The sequence below is a fragment of the Leguminivora glycinivorella genome, chromosome 1 (genome assembly GCF_023078275.1).
Source record: "Leguminivora glycinivorella isolate SPB_JAAS2020 chromosome 1, LegGlyc_1.1, whole genome shotgun sequence".
Classification (NCBI taxonomy): Eukaryota; Metazoa; Arthropoda; class Insecta; order Lepidoptera; family Tortricidae; genus Leguminivora; species Leguminivora glycinivorella.
Genome location: NC_062971.1, coordinates 7021264 through 7037905, shown reverse-complemented (window position 1 = coordinate 7037905; position 16642 = coordinate 7021264). Strand labels below are relative to the sequence as shown.

Below are 16642 nucleotides of genomic sequence, written 5' to 3'. Positions count from 1 at the left end.
CTGGGCGTCATTTTAACAACATAAGGTTCATTATTCCGGAAATATCATACAAATGACGCCCAACTGTCCGATCTCTGCGCATGATCGACAGTACATTTTATTCATGGGCCCCACGTTGGGCGCCAGAATGTAGGGTTGGAATAAAACATGTATAATCAAAAGATTCTTAAAGATTGGTGGGAAAATGCCGACAACAGGGTCGAGAGGAGAAAGCGAGGGGAGGCTTTTGCCCAGCAGTGGGACACAAAAGAGGTTAATAAAAAAAAAAGATTCAAAAGAAATACTTTCAATATCTTGTAAACATTAAAGTGCATGATCGAGAATCAGATAGCAATTGTGTTAGGTATCGGAGTGTAGTTGAAGTGAAGCGAATGTCCGTCAGAGGAATATCATTGTGGTTGAGTTTCTATGACAACCTGTAACGACGTAACTTAAGACCAGCCCCATTCTCCACTAGATTGACTAGATTGCAATAGTATAATAGACTGTAACAATATTTTCAAAGTATCTAAATGGCTCTAGGCAATCGTGAGACGTTTAATGTCAAGCACTTTGCTTCGCTACTTAATTTTTAGTGTAAATATAACAAAGAAAAAACTAGTAGGTAATTGTGTAACATTTTTACAGTCCAAAAACACGGAAAATGTTACAGGTTATACTTTAAAACTAAAGATATGTCTACACTAAGAGCTGTCATTAATCTAAAACACACTGTGCAGTTAACTTATTAATAATCTGTGGTACAGTGAGCTGCAAAAGTGTAAGGCGAATCTATCAATGAATTCATTAAATTCTGCAACTCACTTGAACAAAACAATATGTCTCACGGAACAAAATGTGCACCTTAAAACTTAATTTCTTTTCTCCTTTTTATTGCCAAGTTTTCTTCTCAACGATGCGAATAAATATTTTTTACAAAGCCAACCAATTAAAAGTGTCATAGCTAAACAGACTAATATAACATCGATGTACATATTCTGGTACCAGGGCAGCATGAGCGCGGGGGAGCGCAGATGCGGCGCGCCGCGCGTGCGCACCACGTGCTCCACCCAGTGCACCAGCTCCGCGCCCGGCGACACCGGCCGGTCGTGGTAGATCTTGGAGACTTCTTTTGCCCGCTGCTTATAACTGAAATTATATGTACGTAAAGAGTTAAGGACTTGTAACCTTCAATGTATGAATACGTGAATTTTCTCGGGAAATTATATAACTCGGGTGATACCATTTCACCCAAGCTTCTTACGGAAGACGTCATAAAAATGCTAGCATGGAACAAAACTGGTATCGACGTCCATGGTGTCATCTTCTCGCACCTGAGATTTTTTGATGACATTGTATTGTTTTCCGAGACCCTGGAAGGTCACCAAGACATGGTTGAAAACCTGTATCATGCTTCTATGATAGGTCTTAAGATGGATATGTCCAAGGCCCAAGTTATGACGAAAATCTATCGTGAATTGATCCTAGAGGTAATTATTATAGTGGGGAACGAAGCACTAGAGGTGGTCGACCTATACGTGTCACTTGTAACTTGGACATGTTCTATCTGTTTGCAAAACACATCAAGAAAAGAAGATCTCCAGGGAAATCTAGATGGGTTGGGCGGCATTCGATAAACTTTTCATAAATAAATGAGCTTACTCTTGGCCACAGACTAGCCGAAGGCAAAGATGTGACTACGATACGAGTAGAGTGAGCTCGCCCAGAAAATGCCTGTTCACTCTTGATTTGAAGGTTGCCGGGTTATATGAGCTTGGAAATATAGCCGCCGGCAAGGAATTCCATTCCTTGGCAGTGCGCATAAGAAAAGAAGAATCAAAGCGATTCGTGCGAATTCGCGGAATATCTACCAAATAAGGACTTAACAATAACTTCGTCGAAATATCGATACCTCGACAAAAATCGGACATGTTAATCACGTTATATATCCCCGTAAATGTAAGTCTACTAAAAACATAACTAACCTGGAATCTCGAAGCATTTTCTGTACAGCCACTCTTAGATCGGTGACAAGATTTATCGTCAAATCTACCTTGATTGTACGTCCAGCCAACACCCCTCTATTGACATTGTTGAACTGATCAAAGTAAAGCGGTATACCAATGGTGGGTACTCCAAAATGGACGGACTCAGTCGTGGATAATAGACCACCGTGTGAGATAAAGAACAGGCATTTTGGATGAGCTGAAAAAATAAAATGGGTACTTAGATTATACTGTCTGAGTAACCACAGTACAAGCCTTCTTGAGCTTACCGTGAGACTGAGTCAATCTGTGTAAAATGTCTTAGAATATTACAGGACATTCTTTAGCAATCTTAATCGAAGCCAATCGAAGCACAGAAAAGGATTAGCATATATTTTTTTATTCTACCTTTTTGTATTGTCTTTTTGTGAGCACGTATAGAGTAAAATAAACATTTTTTCCCCTCACTAGCTCGGAAACACGTGTTTTGTCCCTTAATACCAGCGGGTAAAAACGCATTTTATCCACTAGTGGGTAAAGTAATTTGACCTTGAATAAAGTCAAATTAACTGCTTTAAAGTTGATAAAAATAGGTGAATCTAGTAATAGAGATGATTTACCACCTGTGGAACTACTGGAAGCAGCGATAAATGCATTTTTTGCGTTGTAGTTTCCTCGCTATAGTGAGGGGAAAAGTTTTGTGTTACACTCGGGTGCAAATGTATTTTACTTCTCGTGTGTTAAAAAACTCGCAAGTTCAGGATTCTATTCTCGAACCACTCGCTTCGCTCGTGGTTCAACTATAGAATCCTTTCACTTGCTCGTTTTTCAATTCCACACTCGGCGTTAAAATACAACTTTGCCCCCTTGTATAACAAATAACTATTTTCTAGTCATTGAATTCTTTATAAGACCTATTTTGTCTGGGCTCACACAAATGACTAGGTACTACTAGACTACATAAAGTAAAATGAAAAAAAAAAAAAAAACTTTTATAAAATTACCCAATATGCTTTGTTGTGGTGCCCACTTCAGTGTGTGCACATTTTTTGGCAAATTCGGCAAATATTCTTCATATTTCCATATTACAGTTTGTTTCAGAGATCCGAATAAATCTACTAAGCCTTTGGTAACATTTTTCGGCACATCTTTTCCCTTCCAAAGCGATCCCATGCTGAAGTAGATGAAACCATTTGTGGCGTTATCCAAAAGAGTTTTTAATTGCTGAGGACAACGGATACTTAAAATAAATATGTTCGCCGGTTTATTCACTTGAATTTATTCACTTTGTTTTAATAATTTTAGAAGTACCTACTTATATACTACCCAGATATTCTTACTAGTCAACTTGTAAGATCTCAAAATTGAGAGAATGGGCAATTCATTAACGTTGTATTATATAATAACTGAGGCTACTACAGAAACCAAAATTTCAGTTACTTTTTTGTTAGTTTTTTTGATGAGCAGTTATAAGAGCCTTTATAGAACTAGACAGAATAACGTCTGTGACAAAGACCACATTGCAGGTTACCATGCACCGGGCCCAGAATGGAGACAACTGGTGAAGCGTGTCCACATTCGTCACGTCCCTCAGCCATGAGGATACGACAAAGAATATATAAGTAACCTTGTAAAAAAGTTGTCTACGTTAGGAAAACTTACTTCAGGCAGTTAACCCCCAATAAATATGAAATTTTGAGGAGTGCTTGGTATAAGACCGTTTCCTGGGAAATCATTTGCTAACACTAAAGATGCATTATACATGAGTTCGTAATAATTTGGTAAAGGCTTATTTTTGTTCGAAAATAGGGGTGCAAAAGTCTTTTCGTAGTAACTTTTTTCTCTTGGAACAGTCTTGAACCTGTAAAAGAACCAATATAATTAGTATTTCATTAATAGTAAATATTTTTTTACTTAGGCACATTTAGGCTTAGGCTTATGCCGTTAAGTAGACCTAAATACAACTAGTTATAGGATATATATTTATATTTTTTTAATTGTTTTTTTTAGTTCTTAACCTAGAGTTTTTTTCTGTTTAATAAAATACATATTTTGAGTCCGTCTGTTTTTAGATTTTGATCCACAAAAGAATCTTAAAATGTAAATATTAAGTTACAAGTACCAGTCCTCAACACACTAATACCATATAGCTAATAATTATAAAATATAAATAAATATAAATATTGGGGACACTTACACAGATTAATACCCAAACTAAGCAAAGCTTGTACTATGGGTGCTAAGCGACGATATACATACTTAAATAGATAAATACATAGAAAAAATCCATGACTCAGGAACAAATATCTGTGCTCATAACATAAATAAATGCCCTTACCGGGATTCGAACCCAGGACCGCGGCTTAGCAGGCAGGGTCACTACCGACTGAGCCAGACCGGTCGTCTTAACTTTGATTGAAAGATTTGATTTAATTACTTAAGATTGAAAGTGATAACTAAGTAACGGAGACACTGGTACTTTTACCTTAGTAAAGTGCTAAATCAAAGACAGCACACTGATTCATTGCGAGTATTTTTTATACTTACCATTTATAATAATTCCACTTGATCTGTAACCATAATTTGTTGACTCTCTCAGCCATAGAATGCAATGGAGGTACATCTGGTGAAAGATAATCACTAGAATGAGCCGGGTTCGTTGTTCCATCCACGAGACGCAATGTAAACCAATGTGCACCTAGGGAGTATGCCCAAATCATAGGACATTCATAATAAGCTGCCAAACTGCGAATATAAATTAGGGATATAATGTAATAACCTATTTTTCTGCAAAATTTTGATGTACTATTTATGTGGGTTCTAAAAATCATGGTATTTCAGGGAACTGCTAATTCGTAGGAAGTACTTATAGGTTCAATAATTTGAAACAATTCAAGTGCATAGAACATTCGTTTCAGTAGATAGTGGTTGCAAGTCTCGTTAAAGTCGATACATTATAGTTTTAGCCGAATTAGAAAAAAAAATGTTAAATAATAATTCATTTGTACAATAATAGTAGTAAATACAATACCTATTAGATATGTAGTGTACCTGCAGCTTTTATTTGTTAAAGGGATTATTATTATAGAAGTAGGACATAAGTTTTGCCTGATAGGCAGGTAAAGTGGGCTGTAATATTTTATGGAGGAGTTATGAATGAATTCATTGGATAAATTCGCCATGCACTTTTCCAGCTCACTGTAATTATTTTACATTCTATCCCTGTGTTTATATATTATCCATGTCTAGAAATTATGTTTTTATATATTTTTTTGAAATAGTGGGCTATATTGTACTTACGCAGCGTAAATTTCCGTTTCAACATAATCACAAATAACTGCATCAAATTTAACAGTTGGGTCATCTAATAATGCCTTCATTTCCGTATTTTGAAGCATAGCTTCTGCCACTTCAGTACTAGTAGTTTGTATGTAGTACGGGTCGGTATCTTCACACAATGGTTTTGATATTAGATACCCAATGTTGGCTTCGGCATCAGCTGTAATTAAAAAATACCCATTTTTAGTGTTCCGTAGTCAACTAGGAACCCATATAGTTTCGCCATGTCTGTCTGTCCGTCCGTCCGTCCGTCCGCGGATAATCTCAGTAACCGTTAGCACTAGAAAGCTGAAATTTTGTACCAATATGTATATCAATCACGCCAACAAAGTGCAAAAATAAAAAATGGAAAAATGTTTTATTCGGGTGCCCCCCTACATGTAAAGTGGGGGCTGATATTTTTTTTTCATTCCAACCCCAACGTGTGATATATTGTTGGATAGGTATTTAAAAATGAATAAGGGTCTACTAAGATAGATCGTTTTTTGATAATATTAATATTTTCGGAAATAATCGCCCCTAAAGGAAAAAAAAGTGCGTCCTCCCCCCTCTAATTTTTGAACCATAAGTTTAAAAAATATGAAAAAAATCACAAAAGTAGAACTTTATAAAGACTCTCTAGGAAATCTTTATGTTTTGAACTTGATAGGTTCAGTAGTTTTTGAGAAAAATACGGAAAACTACGGAACCCTTCACTGAGCGTTACCCGACACGCTCTTGGCCGGTTTAGAGGAATGAAACAATTAAGACAATTCTGTGCCTATTTCTGGGTCGATAAATTTCCTTCTTGAACAGGCAATGAACGGCAAAGTGTCTGTCGGCCGACAATAATTTTATTGTCACTGTGGTGTGTGGTGAAACAGGTCACAGGTGTCCAAGAGAAAATTATTTAAAGGTTGTCAAAAGAAGAATAATTACAATTTACCCTTACCTGACCAAAACTCCGAATTTGTGGTGCTCAAGTCGATTTGAGTAAAGTTTTTTAGTTTATCTCTCAATGGAAATGGTGAGACGTAGGTGACCTGAAAATATCAGTCTATTATGAATACATATCGGTAACTGGTAGCATTTAGGGAGCACTTGACAGTTGTTAACAGACAAAAAGACACTTTTAATTTTTTTGTGGCAAGTTTTCTTACACATCGGTAAGGGACCATCCACACATAGGCGACGCATGTCCTGAGACGCGGAACGGACGTCAGCGCCGCGCCACCCGAATGTAATTATATAAACCTGTACAAAATGTGAAGAGACATTTTTTAAATTACGCTCAAGCGACGCGGCGCTGACGTCCGTTCCGCGTCTTAAGACATTGCGTCGCCTGAGTGTGGGTTGCCACTAACTCGTGGGCCGTGGTATTTAGGTTGCACATGACAGATTAGTGATGTGATAAGTTTTCTAAGTGCTTTTCCGGAACAGATAAAATAATAAATTAATATTACATAATAGTTATTTGTTATACAAGGGGGCAAAGTTGTATTTTAACGCCGAGTGTGGAATTGAAAAACGAGCAAGTGAAAGGATTCTATAGTTGAACCACGAGCAAAGCGAGTGGTTCGAGAATAGAATCCTGAACTTGCGAGTTTTTTAACACACGAGAAGTAAAATACATTTGCACCCGAGTGTAACACAAAACTTTTCCCCTCACTATAGCGAGGAAACTACAACGCAAAAAATGCGTTTATCACTGCTTCCAGTAGTTCCACAGGTGGTAAATCATCTTTATTACTAGATTCACCTACTTTTATCAATTTTAAAACAGTTAATTTGACTTCATTCAAGTTCAAATTACTTTACCCACTAGTGGATAAAATGCGTTTTTACCCGCTGGTATTAAAGGACAAAACACGTGTTTCCGAGCTAGTGAAGGGAAAATAAATAAATATTGGGGACACCTTACACATATCAACTTAGCCCCAAACTAAGCAAAGCTTGTACTATGGGTGCTAAGCGAAGATATACATACTTAAATAGATAAATACATACTTATATACATAGCCACTCAGTTGCTTTTGGTAGCTCTAGTTACCAGCCTGTCACCTTTATTTTACTTGACAATAGAAGAGCAGTTGAGTGGGTAGAAAACATCCATGACTCAGGAACAAATATCTGTGCTCATCACACAAATAAATGCCCTTACCGGGATTCGAACCCAGGACCGCGGCTTAGCAGACAGGGTCACTACCGACTGAGCCAGACCGGTCGTCATACATTTATACTACATGGTCTTAACATATGACGAAGTACATAGGTTAGATTACTAGTTTTAAAACATCAATGTCAATGATAATATTATCATTCATTTCCTTGTAATATTTTTTACGAGACGCGAGATATTTCCAATAATGGAGGAAATATTAAGAGAGTATTCAGAACTTCTATTGAGAGCTTTTTTTACCCATTACGTCAATGGAGTTTGAAATATGGTTTTCTTAAGCAAAAAGTGGATTTTCTCAAGTAGAAGACGAAGGCTGAATTGTGAAAATTTAGAACAAATATTAATTATTTATAACGAATGTCATATATTAAATGATTATTTCATTTATTTATCTCTTTTCTTAAGCTAGGTTTTTTACAATATGAGTATAAAAGTAAAATAAAATAAAACACTTACAAAACAATATAAAACATATAAACACATTATAAAAAACCTAACCTAGGGTGCCGCCAGCAGCGGGGCAGGGCCCAAGCTGCCGGTGGTTAGGGCTGCAGAGAGAGGAACCGTCGGACTAATGATTTTTTTTTTTTTTAATTTGACTAGTTCGTTCGATTACCAGTTTCTAAATAGTAAAAGAAAAACAGAACATAGGGCTTACCTCATGGCCAGCGTTGAGTAGATGCCTAAATGAAAAAAATGAAATAATGAAATGAAATATTTATTTTTCAAGTAGGCATATTACAATGCGCATATGAACGTCAAATAAAGCTACGCCGGCTCTAACCCTACGCCTCAGCCTCGAGAAGATTTCAGTCCCCCCTCAGTTGGGAGGGGGGTATCCACTATGGGACCGGCAAGAAACTCGGCGGGCAACTTCTTTTCAAAACATTACATCTTATAACTAACATGCATTAAATAACAAGATACAATTTAACATGCAAAAGTATTCATCAAAGAATATGAACAGACTAGGTACTCTATGGAAATTAATTTCAATAAATTATATTATTGCTTAATAATACGTCGTTCTTCTTCAGAGAAAACATATCAAATTGTCACAGAAGAAAAAGATAATATGAATCTCAATATCATTAAATATGTAATTTACCTACACAACATAAAATATTTGATGTGCTTTCTTATCTGAACTGTGTCCTCTATACATAATACAATTATTTTAATTGCTATTCGTTTTTTGTAGTTTCTGGTTCGGGCCATGCATCTTTGTCTGTCAAATAGTCCTCGACTCTGTAATAAGCCTTTAACATCAATGATTTTTTTAAGTAGTTCTTAAGAGCTGGGAGGGGTAATCTCAAAGCAGTGTCAGGTAACTTATTATAAAAATGAATGCATTGCCCAACAAATGACTTCTGTACTTTACGGACACGAAACTTCTTTATGGCAAGCTTATTTTTGTTTCTAGTGTTATAATTATGGATATCAGAATTCTTAGTGAAACAGTCTAAATTCTTAACAATATAAATTATACTATCATAAATGTATTGGGAAGCTACAGTTAAGATATTAATTTCTTTGAAGAGTTCTCTTACTGATTCACGTGTTCCTAAGTTGTAAATAGAACGAATGGCTCTCTTTTGTAATACAAAGATAGTCTGTATGTCAGCTGCTTTGCCCCAAACCAGAATACCGTATGACATTACACTGTGAAAATAACTATGATACACTAGGCGAGCTGTCTCAACATTAGTCAGTTGCCTGATTCTCCTAACGGCGTATGCGGCTGAACTTAATTTGCTTGCTAGTTTCCTTATATGAGGACTCCATTGTAGATTTTTGTCCAATGTTAAGCCAAGGAACAGTGTTGTATCTACCATCTCTAAGCATTCATCATTCAAAAGTATTTTTGTATCGATTGGTTTAACATTCGGCAGAGAGAATCGAATACACTTGGTTTTCTTAGAATTAAGAAGTAAATTGTTGACAGTAAACCACTGCAGTACATCAGATAACGTGCTATTAATTACATTGTAATCCGTAGATTTTCGGTCAATATTAAAAAGCAGTGATGTATCATCAGCAAAAAGTACTATTTCACAAAAGTTTTTTATTATACATGGCAAATCATTTATATAAACCAAAAACAGGAATGGACCTAAAATTGAGCCTTGTGGCACTCCTAATTGGACAACAGTCCCGCTAGAGCGAGTTTTGTTAACAACTACTGTTTGTGTTCTATTGCTAAGGTAAGAAGACATAAAGTTTAGGGCATTTATAGACAAACCATAGTGTTCTAATTTCAAAATGAGCGTTCCATGATCCACACAATCAAAGGCTTTTGAAAGATCACAAAATATGCCAATTGCATCACAAGAATTTTCCCAAATATTATATATATGTTTAATGAGTACCGAAGCAGCATCGGTCGTGGAACGGCCCCTTGTGAAACCGAACTGTTTGCTTGTAAGTAATCTATGTCTGTTGAAGTGTCCCAGTAGATCATTTAACATTAGCTTCTCAAAGACTTTACTTAGAACAGGAAGTATTGATATGGGACGGAAATTGGTTATATCACTCGAATCACCCGATTTAAAAAGCGGTATGACTTTGCTACATTTCATAAGATCTGGAAAGGTGCCTTGTGAAATTGAAATATTATATATTACGGCCAAGTAAGGTGCTATTATATCTATGACATGACTAATTACTTTAACTGATGTTCCTCATAAGTCTTCCGTTTTCTTTAAATTGAGTGACTTGAATGTTTTAACAATATTTACAGAGTTTACTTGACTAAATTCAAATGAATTATTACATTTCTTAACATTAGCACAAAGTAATGAATGGGCTTGAGCCGCAGAAGAATGTAAACATTTTGTGGTGTTAACGGCTATGTTTGAGAAATAATCTTCGAATGCCGAGGCAACATCGCTGTTCGACACTATTTGTTGATTATCTGATACAATGTTGACTTGACAATCGCGTGATTTACATTTACCAGCTTCTTTATTTATAATACTCCAAGTTGTTTTCACTTTGTTGTCCGACACTTTCAATTTAGAACTAATAAAGTTTTTCTTGGCAGTTAAACACACTTTCTTGAAGATTCTTGAGTAGTTTCTTACATAGTCCAGGAATTCTGAATTCTTGTTCAGCTCTCTCTCACCATAAAGTTCATAAAGTCTTTTTCTACTTTTGTGAATACCTACAGTAGCCCATTCACTAAACTTTGTTTTAACTTTTGACCCACTAATAGATTTCACTTTGAAATTGTTATTAAATTGATTCAGAATTACATTGAAAACTTCTTGATACAAATGATTACAGTCATAATGCGAAAATGGTATTATAGACAAACTATGTTGAATTTCATTTTTGAATGATTCCAAGCGAGATCCAGTAATGGGTCTATATGTTATTGTTTGTGGAGTATCATGAATAATGTTTAAGAAAGCTGCCCTTTGGCCGCTGTGATCGGAATGAAAACAGTTAAATAATTTCTTATCTATACATTCACAGTTACAAAAAATATTATCTAGGCATGTTGCACTAGTCACACCTACCCGGGTAGGTTCAAGAAATAAATTAAATAAATTAAATGATTTAAACAAACAGAGCATTTTAACAGTATTACTAGATGACTCGAGCAAGTTAACATTAAAATCTCCACATACAATAACATGTTTTTGGCCCTTGCACACTAACTTCAGAACATTTTCCATTGTAGATTCAAATATGCTGAAGTCAGCTGATGGTGGTCTATAAACACATACAATAATATATCTGTCTAATTCAAAACATGAAATTTCTATAGTTCTTTCTATGGAATATTTTACAACATCTTTGCGCTCTTTACACTTCATACAATTTTTAACAATAATAAGGGAGCCACCATGAACAGCAGATTTTCTGGCAAAAAAACTAGCTAATTTAAAATTAACATAATCAAATATCAACTGTTCTTGTTTCAACCAATGTTCAGTAATACACATAACTTCAACATTATTACTATCTAAAAATAATCCTACTTCTAATTCTTTGCTGGAAAAACCCTGAATATTCTGGTGAACAACGTTCATACTCAGGTGTTTTTCCGCTGTCTTACAATCTAGTTTAAATGAGGCATGGGGTCCTTGGCTTTGTCAGCTGACTGAGACTTATATATAACACTATTACATCTATTTGGCTCAATATTGAAGGCCAATAACTCCACTAAATATACAAAAAATTTCTTTGGCAAAAATACCTTCCGTGGAGCTAGCATGAAGCGCTCAATGAATTTATTTAAGTCAAAGAAATGGTACTTTTATTAACAGCTATGGCATGGTACATTAAAGAATTGTAGTAAGCTATCTTACAATTATAGTCATATGATACATTTTCTGCATAAGGTAGTGCACATAATATAATTTTCCCCACACCAGATTTTTCAATAACTTTTAGAGTGGACATCAATTTATCTATGCTAAGCTTATCTACATTAAGACTATTTCCTAATAAAATTACTAATGTAGTACTGCTATCATAACATCCCTTTGAAATAAGGTCACATAAATGAGACAAAGTAATGTTTTGATAACAGTAATTTGTCACTTGTTGCTCTAACTGGTAGCTTAATAATGGGCCCATTCCTAACCCAATCTGATCTGAAAAAACAACAGTCTTACTGACTGCTCTAGGGGGCTGTTTAACTACTGCCGCATGCCTAGTTGGGCGGATTTTTATTTTGTTGTAGCGTTTTGAAAAACTTGTGTTTTTATAAATGTTGTTAGTTTGAATGATAACAATTGTTTTTTCGTGTTCATTAGTCATTCATCTACATAAAATTCAATGAAATTAATAGCACTTTTGTAAGAACTGAGAAAAAAATGAACTTTAATCGGTGTTTCTGGAGCTTGGTGATCCACTGAGTTACAAACTTACTAATGTATAAAAATAACAAAAAAAGACGTATATATGTGAAATCTTTTTATTGATATCAGAAATCTTAACAAAATGAACTTAAATTTAAAAAAAAAACAGTACAATAAACACAAAAGAACCCTCTAAAAATCACTTTTACACATCCACTGAGTGACATTGTGGTCAAAAAACTTCAAAACTTTTTCGTAAAAACATAAAAATCTGTTGAAAAATTAACTATAAACTCCTATTAAATGTAAAGAAGATGTTAGATTTATATAATATCATACTCACAGGTAGGTAAGGCTAACAAAGTCTTATAAAAATTTAAATTTACGTCTAAGAAATTGCTAGGACAATTTCTCAGTGGAACGTAACATAAAACTAAGGGTGCGATTAACATGGAGCTAATTTAACTACGTCAAACAATTAAGCAAACTGTTTTTACGTGGATGTTAATATCTCAAATAAAAAATAAATAAATTAACTGACCCTTTCTCAGAAAAAGTGTACATATTCAGTGTCTTCAAAATATTTACTTTTTGGACTCATTTTACGCTTCACGTATGAAAATTGAGGCTCTTAATTTAGTAATTTGTTTTCTTTGTATATTGCATCACATTCATGAAAATAATTAAACTTCCATATAAAAAAGTGACGATATTTTTTTTTCATGTATATGATGTGAAATTATAAATGTGTACTTATAACGCGGCTTTATCGTTCCACTGAGTTACTTTTTAATCCACTGAGAAACAATATTTCTCAATGGAACGTAACGGTTACGCCTTTGAGAAACAAAATTCTGGTTGTAAATTAAATTATACACACTCTTCCCATAAACGTTATATATTATTAAAATAGATAAACTATCTAGTAATATGAACAGGTAGTTTCTTAATAAAATATACAACATACCTTCGAAAACGTAGTCACTATGTGGAACTCAGAAACGGACCTCTAAAACACGCTCGAACAAATCCTTCCTTTACGAGTTGTGGCGTGCGACTGACAACAAATAACCAATATGGCGTACACGGCAAGACATTATAATGTTGCCAGAATAAAAAATAACCTACCACTTTAGTAGTAAAATAAGTAAATATTGACGAAATTTCTCCGTAACTCAGTAGGATTTTCCACAGAGCTACTTTTGTGGTTTATGTTTGAAATTATTTTTTAGTATTCTAAAACTATTTATGATAGATAAAGCGTTATTTAAATTAGAAAAGAATGTACAAAGAAACATTTAAATAAATAAAAATATATTGTTATGATACAAAAATAATATTTTAACGCATATGAAACATAAGTACTTCATGGTAGGACATGGGAAAAACAACACTTTTGTTGACTTCAAACAGAAGTTTTTATTAAAAATATGACTAATATTCATTCAAAACTAATAATTTCTGAAAGACAATTTATTTATTTATGCATAAATATCAAACGCCTGTAAAAACGTGATATAGAATTTGTGCAATCTTTGTCAAAAGAGGTAGGACATGCCAAATTTGGTACATACAACAAAAAAAAAATTTGCCCAGTTGTGTCGTGGGCCACATCGGCTTGAATAATCTTTGCTGGTGGCATTTGGCCACAATTACAATGTTTTCCATTTAATAATGCTTTACACCGCTCCTCCAAATCTCTATTTTCTAGCAGCAATTTATTAAAAGCCTGTATGTGCTCCTCAACTTGTTTTTTAGTGGTCTCATACATGGTGGATACTGCCAAAAGCTCATCTTTCAGCCTGTTAATGTCGGCATTTAATTTCAGAAAATTTGATTCCTTGACTTCCAGCTCTGAATGACAGTCTTGAACCCTGTTTTTCATAACTGTTAACGTGTGTTTTAATTTACTATATTTTTTAATACATGCCTGGCCTTTGATCAGCTTTTGGGTTCTCCTAATATACCTATTAATCTTAATGTACTTTTTTAACTTATTACTACTATTAAAGAATACTATGTGTTTGGAGTCCCTACTCAATTGTGTTTCACCGCTTACCAACTCTTGGTACACATTCTGTAACTGCGAAGCATCATAGTGCTCCCGCTCTTTCCTAAACAAATTAAGTTCCTCATTTGCCGCACCCAGTTCTTCTTCTAACTGTGTGATGCGGGCCAAGGCCACTTCATGTGTCGAAGCGCACTGGTTGAAGGTGTCTATTGTGCCTTGCAAACGGTCCACTTCTCCGCGGGCATCAGTCAGCTGCACATCATTGTCCGCCAGCTCCCTTCTCAATTCTGAGTTTTTGTTGATTACCTTCTGGAGCTCCACTTCGCTTTCCTCCCTTTCCTCCAACAACTGCTTCGACAAGGCCCTCGACTCGTGTAGGTCCTGTGCTGTTGTTTTTAGCTGCATCTCTAGTTGTCGTGCCGTTGCCTTGCGAGTTTCGGTCGCAATTTCGGTGTCCATTGTCACTCGTCTGGCTTTCTGAAAGATGTAATAAAAAAGGATGAGTACTTATCTCAATAGAGATTGAAAGATTTGCCAAGATGACGACAGAGATGAGAGCTGTAGGAATGAATAAAGTGTGCAGTGTGTCAGTAGTCGGCAGTGTCTGATCACTCGTTGACAGTTGGGTAGTCCTGCCTCAAAGTCCAATAAATACTCGGTGTAACGTTGCCAATTTCACCAAAACTGTATCACTGATAATACTTTACTACTTAAATTAACTAACAATGAGTAGAAGTCCTATTTAAAGCTAAAAATAGAATTAAATTTCAGTATTTGAAATCAGCTGGTCACAGAGTCAACTTGACAGCTCGGCGACCGTTCGGAAACCCCCTAACCTAACATAGGCTACGCCGAGTATATTCAGACTTCTTATAGAGTGGGGGGCTATCATCAGTATTTTATATCCAGAAACATACCCCAAACTAAATATGAATACGAATGTCTTGAAGTTCATTTTAAACAATCACAATTGAATGAGTAAATCTTCTGAAATTTCTAATAAAATAATAGGTAGGTATGTAGTCTCTATATGCTTAAACGGCTGAAACTTCATCTAATGACTAACGAATATGCACAAAATAAGTACAAATATACAAATTTACACGTGTCTCTTATATTTATTACTTCTGATATGATATTAAAGTTGTACTGAATAAATATTTAGTTATAGTTCGGCGATAACGTACAATGAGTAGGTACGAAAACTTACTCCAATTATTTAACTAAGAACTAGCTGCTGTCCGCGGTTTCTGCTTCCTGCGTGGAATAATAATTTCTGTAATAAAGACTGTTTTTATTTTCCCCGTTCGTGAGCACAACATAAAAAAATATATCATACAATACACAAAGATATTCATACAAAAAAAGGAAAAGATAACGAGGGAAACTCATCTGAATCTAACTTGTTGATAACTCATGCTAATATTAACTCTTTGACAAGCTGAAACGTTTGCAATGTTTCGCAGGCTTGGTTAAGTCTTGGTGGCTCAGTTGGCAGGGCGCTGGCGTATCGAACCAGATGCCGTGAGTTCACAGCCTCACCCAAGTTAAATATCAAATACGCTTCAAATACCTAACGATACTAAAGCTAATTTTGCTCTCACAACATGCGATCTTGAAATTATTTTTCTCAATAATCTTCAAAAACTGCAATCACACACTTAATATAAACCTTAACAAAACATGGTTGTATGTTGTAGGTAGGACGTCATCTGCCGATTTTATCCCATGTTTTGCTACTCGTTATATCTAAATTGGTTCATCCAGTGGTTTAAAGTAAAGACAGACAAACAGAGCTATCGCTGATAATGCTAGTAATATCATAATATGTATACTAGGAACATAAATAGTTACGAAATCAATTACAGCACAATAAACTCTTATAAACACTGTTATCAATCACTGACTTGTTTCTTGATATTTCGTTTCGTTTGTTTTACAGATTTTTAAGCAAATGCAAAATAAGGTATTCATCTCATGATTGATTTGAACTGACTGAGCTGATTTACTGACATTGTTATTGTTGTATAGGGTGGTCATATTATTATGTAACAACAATGGATAACTTTACCTTGATTTAGGTTTAAGAGAAGGTCAAAACAATTTATTACCGATAAAAACCAAACAGTTTACAATAAAGACTGGTTTTACGTTCACTTTTTTTTTGTCAAAATAAAAACATGGTCTGTGTACCCTTTTTGGGAATACGGGCGAGTGTATCTAATTGTACGATGGAGAATAAGGTTCTACGAGTAGGACACATGTCGTGTGTTCACTGTTCAGCGAGTGAAGCAAATGCTTGTTGTTCCTTTGACAACCTCTAACGATATAATTTTAGCTCTGGGTTGGCTGATTCATT

The 16642-nt window shown here is 35.1% G+C and overlaps 1 protein-coding gene across 1 annotated transcript; it reads right to left on the bottom strand.

The window, feature by feature from the left end:
* Nucleotides 1-815: 815 nt before the first annotated feature.
* LOC125233464 (UDP-glucosyltransferase 2-like) lies at nt 816-15274 on the bottom strand. Its single transcript, XM_048139504.1, has 9 exons — nt 15120-15274; nt 8120-8144; nt 6235-6325; nt 5265-5463; nt 4512-4709; nt 3641-3825; nt 2969-3235; nt 1965-2184; nt 816-1128 (listed from the first exon to the last, which is right to left on the bottom strand). Exons 1-9 carry the CDS (start codon nt 15236-15238, stop codon nt 852-854), a joined length of 1581 nt encoding a protein of 526 aa, XP_047995461.1. The 5' UTR covers nt 15239-15274; the 3' UTR covers nt 816-851.
* Between the last annotated feature and the right edge of the window lie 1368 nt (nt 15275-16642).

What these genes read in the sequence shown, in the direction of transcription:
- LOC125233464 (XM_048139504.1), bottom strand. Translation starts at nt 15,238, where the DNA reads ATGAACTTCAAGACATTCGTATTCATATTTAGTTTGGGGTATGTTTCT. An exon ending in AAATTTCATATTTATTGGGG is followed by an intron (nt 3,236 to 3,640) that starts GTTAACTGCCTG and finishes AATAAATTCAAG; the next exon opens with TGAATAAACCGGCGAACATA. An exon ending in ACCACAACAAAGCATATTGG is followed by an intron (nt 2,185 to 2,968) that starts GTAATTTTATAA and finishes TTATTTTTTCAG; the next exon opens with CTCATCCAAAATGCCTGTTC.